Here is an 18002-nt window from a genome sequence, read left to right as displayed (position 1 = left end):
AATAATTTAAAATTTTTCAAAAATAAAATTCCTTTTAAAAAATTATTTATATTTAAGACTTGATTATATCTTGAATAAAATTATTTTTAATATAAAGATATTGGTGAGCGATAAAAATAAATTATCCTTATTCATCTATTAAAAGTTCAAAACAAGAAGATATTTTCTTTCACATTTTAATTAATTAAAAATGAAAAAGGGATTAAAGGGGGTAATGATGAATTTAGCCCAGGTGCAGTGCGTGGCTGAGAGGTTTAGCTACAAACGGCCTCACGCCTTTATATCTCCCTCCCATTGATACCATCACGCCACTCGTACGTTCCTTTCACCTCCCCACGCGAACGCTCTTCTTACTCTTTCCCTTCTCCGTTTCCCACCCATCTCTCCCTCTTATCAAACCCTAGTAGCAGGTTCCTCCGATTCTCTCCCTCTCTCTTGATTCTTCTTCTCCCTAAGTCTTAATCTGTTTTTTTCACTTTGTGTTTTTGCGTTTCAGGATTCGCTTTCTTTCGATTGTACCCTCGATTCTTGTTCCTCCTTCCTCTCTTTTCTCCTTTGGTTCTTCTTTATGATTGAGTAATTTATTGTGAAGTGATAGATTTGGGCGGAGTGGGAATGATTTGTGGCTGCTCTGTTTCTGGTTTTGAGATATTTTGCTTGATGTTTTGTTCCTTGATGAAAAGTTGTTTTTTTTTTTTGGGATGAAGAGTGACTTGATATTTATTTCTGCTAGAAGCGATTACTTGATTGTACATAAATACGCATATGATTGTTGGATATTTGACTGGTCGTTAGTTGCTAGGGAGGGGTAGTTGGATGGGAAGTTCCTCTGGGTACATTATCGGTTAAATTGGGATATTATGATGATCACCATGATTGATCTTGCCTACCAGTAATCGAACTGGGGATCTCTCAGCATTTAAGCTAAACCACGGGGACCGATTTTACTGTTAATTGGGGCATTATGAATGCTGTAATGTGACCCCCCCAATCTTATTCCTTGTTTTGTTGTTGTGGTAATGATTCGAGGAGTCTCCAAAACATTTAGTAAATAAATAAGCTAAAGGGAAGGAAGAAAGAATTAGCTAGCAGCGTGGAACCTTATTGTTCAGACTTAGTTGTAAATTTATGTTCTTGTTACATTCACTTCTTTTAGCGAATATCGTTTGTGGCTATTAGCCTATAATTCTTGAGCAGGTGTGATTTTTGGGCCGTCTTGGTTGCTGTCATTTATAGTTTTGTGTTCTTTTGGCATTTCGGAGTCTCTTAATGATTTAATCAACTGCACCATATGCCTCCAATCACCATTGGATTCCTTCTTAACTAAATATTTTACTTTACAGTGAGAAGGCCTTGACCAATGGCTTCAAAACGTATCAACAAGGAATTGAAGGATCTGCAGAAAGACCCTCCTGCATCTTGCAGCGCAGGTTTGTGCTCTTCAATTTTCCCTTGTTTTTTCTTCAAAAGATTAGGTTTACACACACAGCAATTGGATGAACAGAAAATTTCATGCGAGGACAAGCAATGGAAGCATTCATTCTGACGTATGCATTATGTTGATGTGGCACAGAAATAGAGTTTCTACCATGCTTCCATTTTGAACTGTAGAATGTGTGAAAAAGTTATGCATTAAGTTGTTGCACTTTTTCATCTTATATGCATATATATGTTATTGCCTACATAGCTCCACTTGTCATGAACAAGTTTATTAAATTAGAATATATACTACCCAACATACATGAATATGTCCTGCGCATCCATGATGACTGTATTAAAAAACCCAAAGAAAATTTGACTGTTGTAGTGTAATTGGTTTTCAATGTTCAGGTCCAGTTGCTGATGACATGTTCCATTGGCAAGCTACAATTATGGGCCCTTCTGATAGCCCATTTGCTGGAGGTGTATTTCTTGTAACTATTCACTTTCCTCCAGATTATCCCTTCAAACCACCCAAGGTAATGCAAAACCTGTACTATGTGTATTACCCCTGTTTCAATAAACTTAGGCCCCCGACTCTGTTAGCGATATTACACTTCATTGGTGTGTGTGTGTGTGTGGGTGTGTGTGTGTTCAATGGCATCATATGATTACTTTCGTAATTTCCACATTGAGTTGCTCTAATATTCACTGTATTAGATAAACCACAAAGCAATAAGATTAGTTAGGATTGTTGAACAATTCTAGTAGTTCTCAGCTGAAACACCTGTTGGAAAAAAGTGGATGGAAGTCTATCTATACTTTGAGCAGATTGTCACTAACTTACTGACTTCATCTTTAGCTAATTATCATTTCAAACTCAATCAACATTGATGTTGAGAAAAGATGTCAGGATTCCTAATGAGCTTGGCCTAGTATTTGACCAATGTAGGTCACTTTTCCCTAAATTCACATTTATGTTGTTGGTCACAATTGGTCATTAGTGCTTTTAACCATTTTATTTCCCTAGTTGAGGGAATGGTCGGTGTAACATCCATTATCACATTTCAGGTGTCCTTCCGCACAAAGGTTTTTCACCCTAACATCAATAGCAATGGCAGTATCTGCCTTGACATCCTCAAAGAGCAATGGAGCCCTGCCCTCACAATATCCAAGGTAAAGTCTTGTTTTTCCTTGAAATTTCTCCGTGCTACACGTTGTTTGTCATGTCATTATGATCGTGATATATTTTTCCAAGCTTTGTGCCAGAGGGACGTCTGTATCAATTAGAACTAGAAATTTAAGCCAAAATTATCAGAACTAGAAACTGATGTCAAGCTGGTAGAAAATTTTGCTGTAAGCTGAAACAAATGGGATTTTGCAGGTTCTCCTGTCCATATGCTCTCTGCTGACAGATCCCAACCCAGATGATCCTCTGGTGCCAGAGATTGCTCATATGTACAAAACTGACAGAGCCAAATATGAGGCTACTGCTCGATCATGGACCCAGAAATATGCCATGGGGTAGGTTCTCCGGTTGATCTGCGAGATAGATATCTTGCACAATCCCTATTATATATTTAGTAAATAAATAGTGTTGAATTGTGGAAGTAAGCAAAGCATGAAACTCTAGTATGGTTTGTATTCTGAAATTGGTCCTTAATCTTGGAATGGCAGCAACAGGTATTTTATAGTGACTTGATGTTGATGGACAAAAAGTGTCTGTGCTGCATGTTGTCCTCCGTGTTTTGCCTTAATAGTCTCCTGTTCTATGGATTTTTATTCAGAATCTAATTAGCGCTCCCATTTCTGTCTCCTGAATTTTGCTTTAAGTTTGCAGCCAGATGTAAGTGGAGATTTTTTTTTTTTTTCACTTACTTTTAACCGTTCTAGAGAAATTCAATTTCTAGTAGTTAATTTTGGTTTGAGGTGCAAAATGTAAGGTGTAGGTAGTTCAAATGTTTGTCTTTTTTTGAAATTGGATTTTATTTTAAATGAAATGAGATGCGCAATAAAATTAATCTTACCGGAAGTTTATTAATGGTTTCCTTTTTAGGAATTAGGGTGAATTGCATTCTAATCGTTAGCGAAAAGAAAAAAAAATGCATTTATGTTAAATTAATATTAATTACAATCATCTTGAATTATGTTTAAAAATAGATGAGATTACGTTACATCGATGTCGATAAATACAAGGAAGGCTGCCAATTTCAAGACGTTCAATTGAATTTACAAAAGAGAACATTACATCAGAACTGTATTTGTAGTGTCTAAGTAATGTACTGACTATCGTGTGTGGCATGGATGGTAATGATTTGGCCCCTTTGAGGATCATATCATGATTTGATTTCTAATGGGTGTATGAAAAACAGTATTTGGAATAGGATAATTTTTAAAATGATGCTCAAATTTGTTGGGGAATTAATGTCACGATTGTCGTCTGCAAAGATCCTTGAATAACAAAAAAAAATGTCAGGAAAAAAAAAGTAATGCAATCAATTTAAAATTCTTGTTCAATGATAATTAATATATGGATTTTTTTGTGTTTAATTAATATATTGATGTTAATTTAACAAATAAGTTTCCAAATTTGTAATCTCTTCATTTTGACATGTCCTTTATTGGAATCAATTAGTTAAGTCTTAACTCTTAAAATATATCCATTCATTAAGTATCAATGTTTTAATGCGTACAATTTTTTTTTTTTCCCTGTTTTGATACATCTGTTTAGAATCCAATATTATCGATTCAGACTTAAGTACTATGAAACATAATTAAAGTAGCTTTCCTAACTTGATTTTTTTTTTTTTTATATGCAAAGCTCAAACTCTTAACTTCACTCAAAAGGAATCAAAATCCTTCCACTCAACCTAATCATTTCTCTTTTGATGGCCCCCAAAAAAAAAAAACAAAAACTTAATCATTAAAATTTATTCCCAAATTTTTTGTACTCACATTATCTAATTGAACCAATAAGATCTCTAAAATCCATTAAGGCCCAAGTACATGCAAATTATGTCTCCGCAATTGTAAATAAAACTATATCATCCTCTTCTCATATCTTTAAAAAAAAATCCAAAATTAATAAAACTAATTGTGGGTCTTACATTTTATTAAGGATTTTTTGAGATTATGTTACTTTGGGCTTTTCGATGTTTTTACTTAATTTCAACAATCTTACATGATATAATGAGAAGATAAAATTTGCTCAACTAAAAAAGTTTGGAATATATATTTCTAGAAGGAAATTTTACAAGAAACACCAAATTTCATCCCTGAAGATTCATAAGATGCTATGCTGCTCACAAATTTCACCAAGTGGCTCTACCTTCTCTCTAACGGTCTAACCTATATAAACAAACACACTCGCACACACAAACTCTTTACTAATACGAAAAACTTTTATTTATTGTTATAAGTTACAACCCAAACACTTGAACAATAATTCATACAAAAAAAAAAATTATGCTTTGAGTGCGAATGTTTTTGAGTGTGTTTCACATTTGTTATGGGTAACTTTTTAAATTAAAAAAAGAAGTAGCTTGCTTAACAATGAAATATCCCATGATGGTTTTACCCAAAAAAATCCCATGTTGGCGCCGACAAAGCTTGACTCTGTTGGTAAGGATTTTTCACCCCCCCCCTCTCCCTTTTCTGGCTATTTGACCAAGACAAGGACGAATAAAAAATAATTATATGGGGAGTCATAATTGTAATTTTATCAAAAAGTAGGGGTTAAAATTGATTTCAACATTTTTCATAAACACAAGTATACCTAAAATTTTGTAGCGTGGGGGGGCAATAACCCCTTCATGCCTCCCTCAATTTGTTGTTGGACCCAGATTAATTCAATTGGTAGCCAACGAGCACTTCCTTAGAGTTCATACTTTTTACCAAAAATTTAATCAATATTTCTTATTTAGGATTCAAATTCAAGACTTCTAAGCATCCAATGATAGTTGATAAGGATTTGACTCATTATTTACAAGATCATAGATTCAAATTATGTTATCAATATTAGAATTTTGTTGATTGACAATTTATTAGTGCTCTTTCTTTAAACAAAAAAGCTTTTCTTGACTTTGATGAGACTTTGGGGATCAGCTAACTTAATTTTTTCAGAAAAACACACCATATGAGCATAAAGAAGACTTATGTATTTAACTTTATATACTAAATATACTTTTATCTAATCAAATCAAAGCAAATAAATTTTAATATGTTAATAATATTAATAACAAGTTAAATATATAAAATTAAGTACATAATTTTTAGGCTAGAATACATAAAACTTTTTAAATTTTGATATAGTCATATATAACTCTCCTCACTTTTAAATATTTAAAATTAACTCAAATTTTTAATTTTATTTTTCAAAACCCCCCACCGTGGATTAAATATCATGTTATTAATATAAGTATTGTTATGTTAGATTAATGTAATATACATGGCACATGACAAAAAAAATATTTTTATTATTTTTAACACAATTTAAGGAGGGAAAAATTGTAACTTTACTTTTAATACACATGACGATACTCTCAATTTTTTTTAGTTGAGGGACAATATTCTCATTGTTCATGGATAATATAATTTAAGAGAAAAATTATAATTTTATTATTCTTTATCAATTAAAATAACCCTTTATATTAAACAAATGAAAAAAATATCTAAAATCTGTTATTAATAAAAGATCATACAGATAAAAATTTATTCTTCAATGCGAGAAAATTATGCACCAATCATAGTCGGTAATTTGATCAAATCTGCGATCCCAAACAATAAAAAATTCCAGACTCGACTTTGTGGAATTATGCTTTTTTTATTAAAAAAATCTGGGCCCTTGGCCCAAATACAAAAAGATTCATTATATATATATATATATATTATTAAATATTAATGAATCCTTTAAATTTTATGTTATTTTATATTAAATTTTTATATATTTGAGTACATTGTTACAGATATTTTTAAAAAATTTAAAATATTTATATTATCATATTTTTATTATTTTTAATATATAAAATATTTTAAAATAATATTTAAAATATATTTTAATATTTATTTTTAAATTAAGACCCATATATTTTTTACAAAAAGTTTGAATCTTTTACATCATTTAAGTATTTAAAAATATATTTTATATTTTTATAAAATAAAAATAATTAATTTTACAGTAAAAAAATAAATTAAAATTAATTTTAAAAATAAAAAAATGATAATTCAGATATTTAAGGATGGCCTAAAGCCTGAAAAGGTTCAAGACGGATTTGACTATTCAGGCTTATTCGACCAGCTCTAGCACCAATGTTGATAACAAAAAAAATATGAATAAAATAAATAAAAATTAGATATTTAAAATTTTATACAATAATAATAGAAACTTTTTTTAACAATTAATGCTTCAATTATTGAAAAAATATAAAAAAATTGATTATAAACAACTATCCTATATAATATTTTGTTTAATAAAAAATATTCATGGAATTGAATCCTTTACCTGTAGCAATCCTGAAAGAAATTCTGTTATGCGCCAACATGAGGTAGCAAGATGGAAGGGCAATTAGGGTTTTTTAAAGATACAGAAAAAATATAGCTTTGAGTTCTTATACTTTACTTATATTTTACCATTAGTTTCTATATTTTTTTAATATTTTAAGTCCTTACATTTTTATTTTTCAATGTTATAGGTTTCTCCATAAACAAAGTGTAGGGATCTTGAAGAGATTTATAATATCAAAAAGCAAAAATGTAGGAACTTATAATATAAAAAAAAGTGTAAAGACTAATAGTAAAAGATGAGTAAAGTGTGAAGATCCAAAATTATACTTTTTAAAGATAAATAACATTTTAACCCTTATAAAAAAATAATATAATTTTTATATATTTATTTTTTTGCCACATAAGATGTCACGCAAGCTTCTTTATAACTTTTCTTAATATGACATAACAAACTCTATTAATGATGTAATAGAGTAATTAATGATAGAGGCTTTAAAAATAAAATTAAAGATTAAGAATTAATTTTAACTGACCTCGAAGTTTAGAATATTTTATATACTTTAACCTAATTATTTTATGTTGTATTTTTTTTGATCTCATTTATAAAATACATTTTAAAAAATTTATTTAGTCCCATTTATAAATTATGATGTAGTTTTTTAAATAATATTTAAAAAATATTTTTAAAATTATTCTTTATAATAAAAAATAATATAACATTATTTTTAAAATTTATTATATTAAAACATATTTAAAATTTTATATACTTCTATTTTTTGTATTTTTTTTATATTGACGTTGGCCTGGTTGATAAAAATAGGTTATAAAGACGATGAGAGAGTATTAGATGCGGCCACTTCGGTTGAAGCTCGACAAGTGTCAACTGCATGGCCTTACGAGTGGAGTGCGAATTGCTTTTCTTACGTGGGGAGTGTGAAACAGGGCACGTGTCAATGACACGTGGACAATTCTCGAAGAAACTAGTTTTTTGTTTTTAGATGTAGTGAATCTCGAAGGCACTATCTTGATTATAGATCAAGTGCTTGTCCCTTTATCCATATTAGTTGAAAAAAAATAAATTAAATTCTCAACTTATGACCCGGAATGGAAACTAAAGTTCCAATTCAAATTGTGAATGTTAGCTCATTTCCATTTCAGAATATGTGTGCGTGGTTCTTCATACTTGAGAATAAATTAAAAGCATATTTTAATCCAAAAATTATTCATACGGATCAACAAATTAACATTAAGCATAATTTCCCCACACACACACACACAAAACATGATTATATAAGAATGACCGGAAGGCTAATAGTGTAACATTCACTTATTATTTGTTCTTGCTAGAGTGTATTTTACATGATTTATTTTTTTTTACCATCATGATTTATTTTTCTTAACTGTTATAGATATTATAAAATATATTGCCGTCAATAAGGGTTGTCATAAATGATTGAGAATCAAAAGAATAATTATCACCCTTTGGAATGAAAGTAGGCTCAAATCCTCTAAAGACACCTAAAATCTTATTTATAAGGATTTCTCTTCATGAAGATCTCTTAGCACTTAATAGCTAACTAATTGCAATTCCATGAAAATAATTGTAATTTATGTGTGTGTAGGCACGCACAGTAGTTAGAGCCAGTAATTTGGATCAACCCGAACCCACCTAAAAAAAATTAGGGCTTATTTTGACTATTTAAGTTTTTTCAAAAGGACAAGATAGTTTAAGTTTAACTCAAATAAGTTCAGCCTACATTAAACCCGCCATTTAAATTATAAGCTCTATATATATGTAAAATTGGTAATTCTAGCTACTCAAAGCCAACTCAAAAAAAGTTTAGAACGAACTTGATTATATAAGTTTTTTTAAAAAAATATAATATTTTAAGTCTAATTTGAATAAATTCAATCTACTTGAATTACTGGCTCTATCAATAGTATCTTTTTTCATAGGACTGGGTGCCTTTCCTTATTAATTTTAGTTAAAAACTGTAACAAAATATTAGGAGCTTCAAATAAGAAAAATAAACAAAGTATAGCCAAGAATTTTTTTTTGCTTTAGCTATGGTATTCTATGACATAGACTTAGACTAATTCGGTCAATAGCTTGCATCTATCATTTTGAGGGCATGCCTCTTATCGAAAATTTAATCTCTAAGAATAATTAATTTAATTTCTTAATTCATTCCCATCAATTTTTTTATCGGTTGTTCTATTAAGTCATCTAATCTAATGTTCATGCATTTGCAAAGGCTGACATCATTGCCACTTAAAGAGAAACTTAGTGCATGTTTGATTTTCAGTTTGTCAAAAATTTATTTGCTGAAAATTTATTTAATAAAAGTCAATTTAGTGAAAATTCATTGTTATAATAAAATTTATATTTGGATGTATATTTTTTTAAAGTCAGTTTGATAAATTAAAATTTATTTAAATTATGATAGTAAAATATACTTTTAAATGTACAATTACCATAAAAGACATTAATTTATGATAATTTATAATTTTTATTATACAAATATAATATATTTAAAATATTTAAAAAATATGATAAAAATTTTAAATAATATAAAATTTGTTCCATAATACTGAAAACTTGATCTTTAATTATTTTTAATTTTTTAATTTGTAATTTTAAAAAATGTGATAAAAATTTAAAATTTTTATTATATATTAATACTAAAAATTAACATAATTAATTATTTAATTTATAATGCTAAAAACTTGATATCTAATTATTGTTATTTAAATGATAATTATATTTTTAATGAATGAATTTTTAATGAATGAACTGTTTTTTAAATAAAAGAAAAGATATTAAACTTAAGATAACATGATCAAATAATATTTTACTTTTTAAATTTGCTGTTCAAAAGTAACAGACTTGGGCTTTTAAGAAAGCACATTCATTTCATTCTAAAAGAATTTTTAAAAAGCACATTTGATTTTATTAAATTATATCTAAATAATTTTTTACATTTTAAAAGTGAGAAAGTGCTTTTATAATGTGAAGAGTGCAATACTCATACGGTACCTTAAGCTGTTTGCCGGACATTTCTCTTTATCGTCTTTTGGCTCAAGTGATGTTTGCCACTTGTGTATTGAAAAATTATATTATAAGCCATATAGTATTCATGATTTATGAAGAGCACGGCTTGTTAAAGGTTTTACATTATATTATTCAAGATTCATGATTTCACTTTAATTTTATTTGCATGCGTAATTTATACAAAAAGGTGTCTTGTACACTTGGACAGATTGAGTACTATCACTCCTCATGTCCTTGTTGGGATATTTTCAAAATGAAAATATGTCTTTTTTTGAACAATCGTGCCTTTACAATTTATGAAATTTTTATAAAGGATAATGTAGGGAGTTATAATTACCAATATCACATCACTCTAATTTTTAAAAGAATATTTGGAAAATTATAAAGCCAAAACGTATCACTTGGCGAAAAAAAATGTCATTTCAAAAAAATTTTATATATTAAAAGAATTTTAAGTTTGATGAAAAATTATTTTAAATTATCCTTGATTATTAAACTATGTTAGTTCATGAATCGTTATCGGATCATGACTTTTAAGTAAAGAGTTTTATTATTAAAAAGGCACAACTTTAAATTATCACTTCATCATTTATAAACACCTTTTATCATCACTCATTTTGAATATCCAAATATTCTAACTTATTGTCTTTGGTTTTTAAATGCACAAAAAATAAAGTTAAATTATTAACTTATAAATACTGTTATTGTCTTTGCTTCAGTGTCGAGAGTATAAACCATATATAAGAATCTTCAATATTGCATGAAGGAAATTAGCCATTAAACTAATTTGCAATTGGAGATTATAATAGGTGGATGAGGCAGATTAAGCTTAAAAAAAAAAAGTATTGCACACGCTTTGAGGATATCATGTACAACTTTCTTCATGATCTCTTATTCTTCAAATACTACTATTTAATATGATAAGAATATCAGGAAAAAAATTAGAGCCGTGCATGATAAGAATAGGAATGTTATTCTATGGCTCTTCGCAACTTTGTTTTCACAGTCACGTTGATTTCATGACTCCCATCTCATCTCTCTTTTTCAGAAAAGCCCCTTTCTTGGTACCAAAGCATAAATAGCCTAAATAAGACTAGAGTTTCAATATGCTTTCCCAGTCAAACCTTGTCTCATCTATGTACCATTTAAATTGTTAAAATTTAAATTAATAATTTTAATAAACTTATTTATTTTTTAATTTCAAGTAGAGTGTAACATCAAAATCATTAATTTAAATTTTAATGACTTAAATAGTACAGGTACTTATTACTTATATTCAGTACAATTATTAAATCTAAATTAATGGTGACGGTTAATCTCTTATGATAAAAGAGGTTTTTGTTTTGATGAGAGTGACGGCCTCATTGAAATTATAATAGATATTAATTTTAAATAGCATTTAGATTAATGAATTTGAATTTATTTTTATATTTAAAATATTACATTTTAAATCTCACATTTAAAATTTATATATTTAAAAATTTTTATTTAGGTAATTTAAAATATTTTAAATGAATAAGAGAGATGAGCTGAAATTTGAAATAAAGATAAAAAATTACAAACAACTAGTTTATTTTTATTTTCTAGTAAAAAATAAATGAAAAAAGATACTAAAGTCATAAAAGTATTAATAGTAAAAATGCAAAGAAAAACAAAATGTTTGAAGTGAATATAATTTCAAATGACTAGGATGTATTATAGAAGCAATTTAAAATTACAAAGGAATTATAATTTAAAATGCATTTAGATTTGAATTAAATTCAAATTCATAAATTTTTATATATTCAAATGAGAGACTTAATTCAAATTCAAATTAAAATCCTCATTAATACAAACATATCATTAAGGAATTAACACCCCAACAAAATTTAATTAATTTTTATTAGTTAAAGTGAAAATACTAGAAAGTAGAAACTAGACACTCTAATGAAAATATTTCTGGAGATAATTTGATGTTCTAAAATAGGAGGTATTGTTTTTTTTTAATAAAAGTTTAAATATATTGCCCTCATTATTTGACTCTTTCAATAAATTTCTTTTCAACTCTCTGGTTCGTGAAGGATAATTTTAGAAATTTGTAAAAGAAAAAAAAGATTATAAATTATGTTTAATGAACTTATTTTTTTCGCATGTTGTGGTTATATTTAACGAAGTTACTTATATTTAATTAACTTATTTGCTGCTCACTAGCAATGCTTTATTTTGGAGGAGTAGAGCTGCAGCAATTTCATATTACAAAATTTTCGATTTCTTCCTCAAACTAATTTTTTCAAGCTTGTCTTTATAACATCTTGCAGTGGGTGACAGACCCTGGCAAACAGTTTGTTACAGGACATTTGAGGTTGGATGTTTGAAAATTATCATAGAGAATAGAAATTCCTTGTTTAGACAATAATAATATTAAAAAAATTAACAATTAAAGTTTATTTTATTGTAAATTTAAAAATTTAAAATTTATTTTATATATTTTAATAGTTTAAGTTTTAGGATGTTTTTCAAGTAATAATTTAAAATTATATTTACTTATCATCCCTAATTTTGTTATAAATTGCAACGAAAGGAGCATGTGGTGATGATTTCTCCTTCTTCAATGCACAAAACTTGAAGACTTTTCTGCCGAAGAAAACTTAAGACCTTATTTTAGTGGCGGAGCCATATTTGACTTTTTTGTCTTTACCATGGCTTTTTTTTTTTTTGTTTGCTTTTCTGTTTATTATGTATTTTTATTTTTTTTATTCACTTCAAGCTCTTATCAATATAAATATAATTGTTTTCTATCATTCATATCACCGCATCACTGCAAAATTTCTAGTGCTATTATATTATATACCGGTTATAAGTAATATATTTTGTTTTTCAAATTCTATCCAATAACGATGCAAAAATTCCGCCTAGTTTAGTTATTATTTGTAAAAAATTGAGTATTATTTTGATTAATTAAATTCAGAGTGAAATTTGAATTAACCTTAAAAGTCTCTTTAATGTTATTGGGCTAAGGCTTGTTGAATTAGCGTATGATTATTTGGTGAACTAAAATTTGGATGAACTATATCAGATTTTTTACACATTTGGAAATTTCTTGCCGCACCAAGCCATCTGTGTACTGTTGTCCATTTACGTTTTTCTTCAAGTCAGTTTTGGCTTTTATTTCAATTACGTGTCTTTTAAGATAAGCAAGGCCCTCTTAAACATTATGGATAAACCCTCAAATCCACTAGACGAGTTTATAATTTTTATATTTTTAATTTATAAAATTATGTCAATTTATTCATAAATTTAAAGTAGATAAAATTTAATTAAATTAATAAGTTAACTCTTTAAATTTATCATTTTTATATTTTTAGCATATAAAATTGTATCAATCTGCTTATAAATTCATTGAGCAAAATGGGTATATATAGTGTAGAACTTAATTCATAAAAGCAATAGGATCTATTTAAATAAAAAATAAAAGTCAAAAAACAAAACTAATATTAATAAAAAAGAAGCTAAAAATATCAAAATTAAGTTGCCCTCGTTTCAAATATATACGGTGAATATAATAATCTTTAAATGTAAATAGATTTAATTTTAATGATTTATATTTGAAATATATTTAAATTAAAAGCTAAATTATACATTAATTTCCTGAATTTTGAATCATATATACATAACCTCTTTAACCTTTGAAACTTTATAATGAATCCTCTCAACTCTTATATTTATGCAGACAACTTTATATAATTAATTTTATACATTAATTATCCACATATAACTTAAAATTTAGGGGGTTATCAGTATATCAATCAAAATTTAGGAGCTTAAATATATGCAAAAATAAAGTTTAAGGGGATATATAATCAATGGATAGAGGTTACTTGCATAACTTTAAAAGTTCAAGGAGGTTTATTATATTTTAATTATTTAATTATATACTTTTAAAAATTATTTATTAATAGAGATAAGTTCTTATGAGTTTACTATCTGAGTTTATATTTAAAGTTTACATTATTATTATGAGTTTATTTAAACTCGCGAATTTAACAACCTCTCTCTTGAGTTTAAAATTTTATTTTAAAATAAATATATTTTTAGAAAATTATACAAAACAAGAAGAATTATTATAATTTTAAAAATCTTATCATCAAATTTTTTAAAAATATGTTTGAACTTAGAAAATGTTTTTGGTAGAGTTATTTCTAATTACACTAAACAATATTCAAATCCGGCCCAATTATCATAGCATTTTGTTTGGTGGTAATTTTTTTAAACATTAAAAATATTTAACAATAGGCCTTTAAAATTAATTAATATTCTCACAATTTTCAGTAAAAATTAATATTTAGATAATATTAATGAATTTCAAAAATAAAAAAATCGCGAGATTATATATTTGTAACCTTTGCCTGAGATTGGATGACGAGTTGACAAATAGAAGATAAAAATTGCTTAAAGGAATTATTTAAACTTAAAAAAAAATTAAACCAATAATATTTAGTTTCGAATGGATCCATAATACGAAATGAAGAATATGTTGCGATTTGTGTGAAGCATATTCTCCGTTTGCTTTCAAGTTTGTTTGTTTTTTGTTCTTGAAACTCTTGCTTTCAAGTTCTTATAAAGAAATGATTAAGCTTTCCATATTTGTTGAGTTATCCGAAATTATGATTCATGTAATTTATAAATATTTAAAATACATTTTTTTCTAAAGATATGGTGTTTTAAAAATAAAAATTCCATTCTTAGTCTGTTAATTTCTATAAAAGTTTGCAAGAGATATCAATTACATTTTTACTAATTTGATTACCAGAATAATTATTTTATTCAAGGTTGTCAAACACGAGAGTTTAAGTAAATTCATGGCAGAAATATACACTCCAGTCAAACTTGTAAGAATTTACTTTTATTGATAAATAACTATTAAATATATATAATTAAATAATTAAAATATAAAATATGATTATAATTTAATTTAAAATATTTTAAACTAAAATCATTAAAATTAAATTCATCTATATTAATAGATTATCATAATTTTTTTTCAATAAAAGATTATCATAATTAACATAAAAATTTTAAGATAGGATAATTTATTTTTGATATTTTTATTTTTTTTATTAATATTAGATTTTTTTAAATTTTTATTTTTTAAATTGGGTTTGAATTTGTGAACAAGCTAACACAATTTTACAAATTAAAAATGTGAAAATATTAAACTTTCAAAATCAAATGGCGAGTTTGACCAAGTTTATATTAAGTTGAGATTATGAATAAGATAACTGAATTTTTGATGTTAGAAACATACAAAAATTCTTAGATAAATTAGACGCCTCACATTACTTATAATCTATCTAATTCGAATACACCAAATGACCTTAGGTTAATCTCAGTCGGTAGTTATTTAATTCATGGTATTTTATTTTTATAACATAAAACATGAAGTAAATAAAATATTTTAATAAAATTTTTGATCTGACTCTCTCTCTCTCTCTCTCTCCTCTCTATCATTATATTCTTTACAATTACATCTTCGTTATTGTTATGCCTACTGTTAAAATTATATCAGTTTATCTAGACTAGTTAGTTTCCCCCATAACCATCAAACTCGAGTCATGATCCCATTAAGGAAGCAAATCTAACGAAAGTATCACAGTGCCCTTTTCACCCTGCAAATATTGAGCCAACAATTAAAATAAGCACGAAATTGAAGTTAAAAAAATTATAATAATTTTTTTTTAAATTATATAAATGATATTTTAGTCTTTTAAAACGTCATAACACTCTTGAAGTTTCTAAAAACTTTTCTGACATTAAATAATTAATATAAAAAATTAAATTGTCCTTAATTAAAATAAAAATCTTGAGCCTCAAATAAGTTTTATTCTAAAATTCATAACTTTTTTTTTAAATTGTAAAAATTCAACAGTAACTTGCAAATTCACATTTGAAATCATAATATTCTTCAAGTCTTATAAATATAAATTTTTATTCACAAGTTTTGTTTTAAAGACTAAAATTTACAACATTTCTTCTTAAATTTGAAAAAATTCGATAGCAATTTATAAGTATTTGTTCTACAACTTGAGATTTTTATCTAAATTAAGGATAATTTAATTGTTTACATTAATTTCTTAATGATATAAAAATTTTTAAAAACTTTAAAGAAATTATGACATTTTAAGATATTAAAATATTATTTAAATAATTTAAAGAGATTTTGATGTCATTTTTTCATTAAAGCTTCTATAAACATGAATGATGGTTTAAAGTAATATTTTTTGAAATTATTTAAAAAATTCAATTACCATTAAATTGATATTTTAAAATTTAAATATCATTTCTTTTATTTCCGGAAAATACAATATTACGACATCAACAACGTCTCAAAGAAAAGACAAAAAAAGGAAGCTAAAACATGAGCAACAACATTAGTAGAATCTATTTACAATCAACTCGTGGATGAACCGATGAATTGGATTCAAATATGAATAGTAATATCTCGTGACAAGGACCGAAGAGCAGGAATGGCAGTAAGAAGAAGGAGTAGGGGCCGGTGAATGTGTATAAAGTAAGACGGTGAATGGCGGTTGCGTAGGGGTACATATGAAGAGGCGCTGACAGGTGGAATAGAATCACCCGTCTTTTCACTTCTTTTTCACCCCCCTGCTATTTCTATCCAAAATTACTGTTATTCAACTTTTTTTTATCGTTCTTCCCTAAATTTTAAAATTTTACTTTTTAAAATTATGATTAACATTAGTCGAGAATTTTATAAGTGATGTCTTACTGACATAGAAACAGAAAATAATTATTACTCTCTTTATTTTAAATTATTTTTTTAAATTCATATTATAAAACATTTTTAACTATTTTATAATATTATAAAAAAATTATATGCAGTTTCATTTTTATTTTTAATTTTAAATAATAATATAATTATATTAAATATTTTCATGCTAATTAAAAAGTATAAAATTAAAAAAAATAATTTAATTATTATAAAGTATCATATATTTTAAATTAAAAATTATTTTTAAAATTTATTTTATAAATAAGATCAAAGGGAGTATAAGATAACTTTAAAAAAATTTTATTATTCTAAAATATAAGATGGTTTGAAAAAATATATTAATAATAATTTTTTAATATTTCCTTTCAAGTAAAAAGAGAATTGCATAATAATTAAATATATAAGATCATTTTCAAAAATTTATAATTTTATTTTAAAAAATAAGTTCATAAGATGCAATTAGTATGTTTTATTGGTATGCATAATTTTTTTAAAAAAATTATCTCATACTCTAATCTGAAATGAAGTGAGTATAATAATACTAAATTTATCTCAAATTATAAGATATTTTTTAAAAAAATTTATATTTTAAAATATAAAATAATTTGATAAAATTAAAGTTTTATTAATAATATCTATCAATAATACTTTTTTTAATATATTTTAATGAGTATTAAATGAATGATATTTTTAAAAATTTATATATTTATTTTAAAATAAATAATAAAATATATTTAATAAATTTTATTAATACATAATTTTATTTAAAAATATTTTATAATTTAAAATGAAAAGTGTAGGAGTATTAGGCTATTTTCTCATAGTAAAAGCCTTACAAATCACATGTTAACATTTTTATTTTAAAAAAAAAAACACACACGCACACACCAAGCTATCGACACAATAAAATATTAAAAAAATGCAGCATTCATAATGAGATTTGAGAGAAGAACCGACGTGTAGTCATGTCAATAAAAAAAATGAAAAAAGAAATGAGGAGGGAGGGGGAATTAATTAAATGTCAGCGTCAAGGAATGTGTGACCACCAGATACCTTTTTGGCAATGTAGTGCTCTCTATGCTCATATGTCCCCTCTCTACACATTCCTTCTCTTTTCATTCTGAGCTTTACTGTTGTTCTTTTTATTTTACATCTATAAATTATATTAAAAAATAATTATATCTATTTAATATTATTACTTATTAGACATTTTTTAACTAGTCAAGAAAATTTTTACCCTCTAACTAAGAGCTTTTGTAA

The 18002-nt window shown here is 26.1% G+C and overlaps 1 protein-coding gene across 2 annotated transcripts; it reads left to right on the top strand.

Moving 5' to 3' along the window:
• Positions 1-250: 250 nt before the first annotated feature.
• Positions 251-3233, top strand: LOC129303431 (ubiquitin-conjugating enzyme E2 28-like). 2 transcript variants are annotated; one of them, XM_054942737.1, is made up of 6 exons: positions 288-410; positions 497-515; positions 1344-1430; positions 1831-1958; positions 2491-2595; positions 2804-3233. In XM_054942737.1, exons 3-6 carry the CDS (start codon positions 1361-1363, stop codon positions 2945-2947), a joined length of 447 nt encoding a protein of 148 aa, XP_054798712.1. In that variant the 5' UTR covers positions 288-410; positions 497-515; positions 1344-1360; the 3' UTR covers positions 2948-3233. The 2 variants fall into 2 exon arrangements, with proteins under 2 accessions (XP_054798711.1, XP_054798712.1); XM_054942736.1 differs by lacking the exon at positions 497-515 and having other exon boundaries at positions 251-410.
• The last annotated feature ends 14769 nt before the right edge of the window (positions 3234-18002 follow it).

This window comes from Prosopis cineraria, unplaced genomic scaffold, assembly GCF_029017545.1.
Source record: "Prosopis cineraria cultivar Desert tree isolate PC_DT_omini unplaced genomic scaffold, ASM2901754v1 PC2, whole genome shotgun sequence".
Lineage (NCBI taxonomy): Eukaryota > Viridiplantae > Streptophyta > Magnoliopsida > Fabales > Fabaceae > Prosopis > Prosopis cineraria.
The sequence above is the reverse complement of the archived record's forward strand: the minus strand, read 5'-3'. Positions and strand labels throughout refer to the sequence as shown.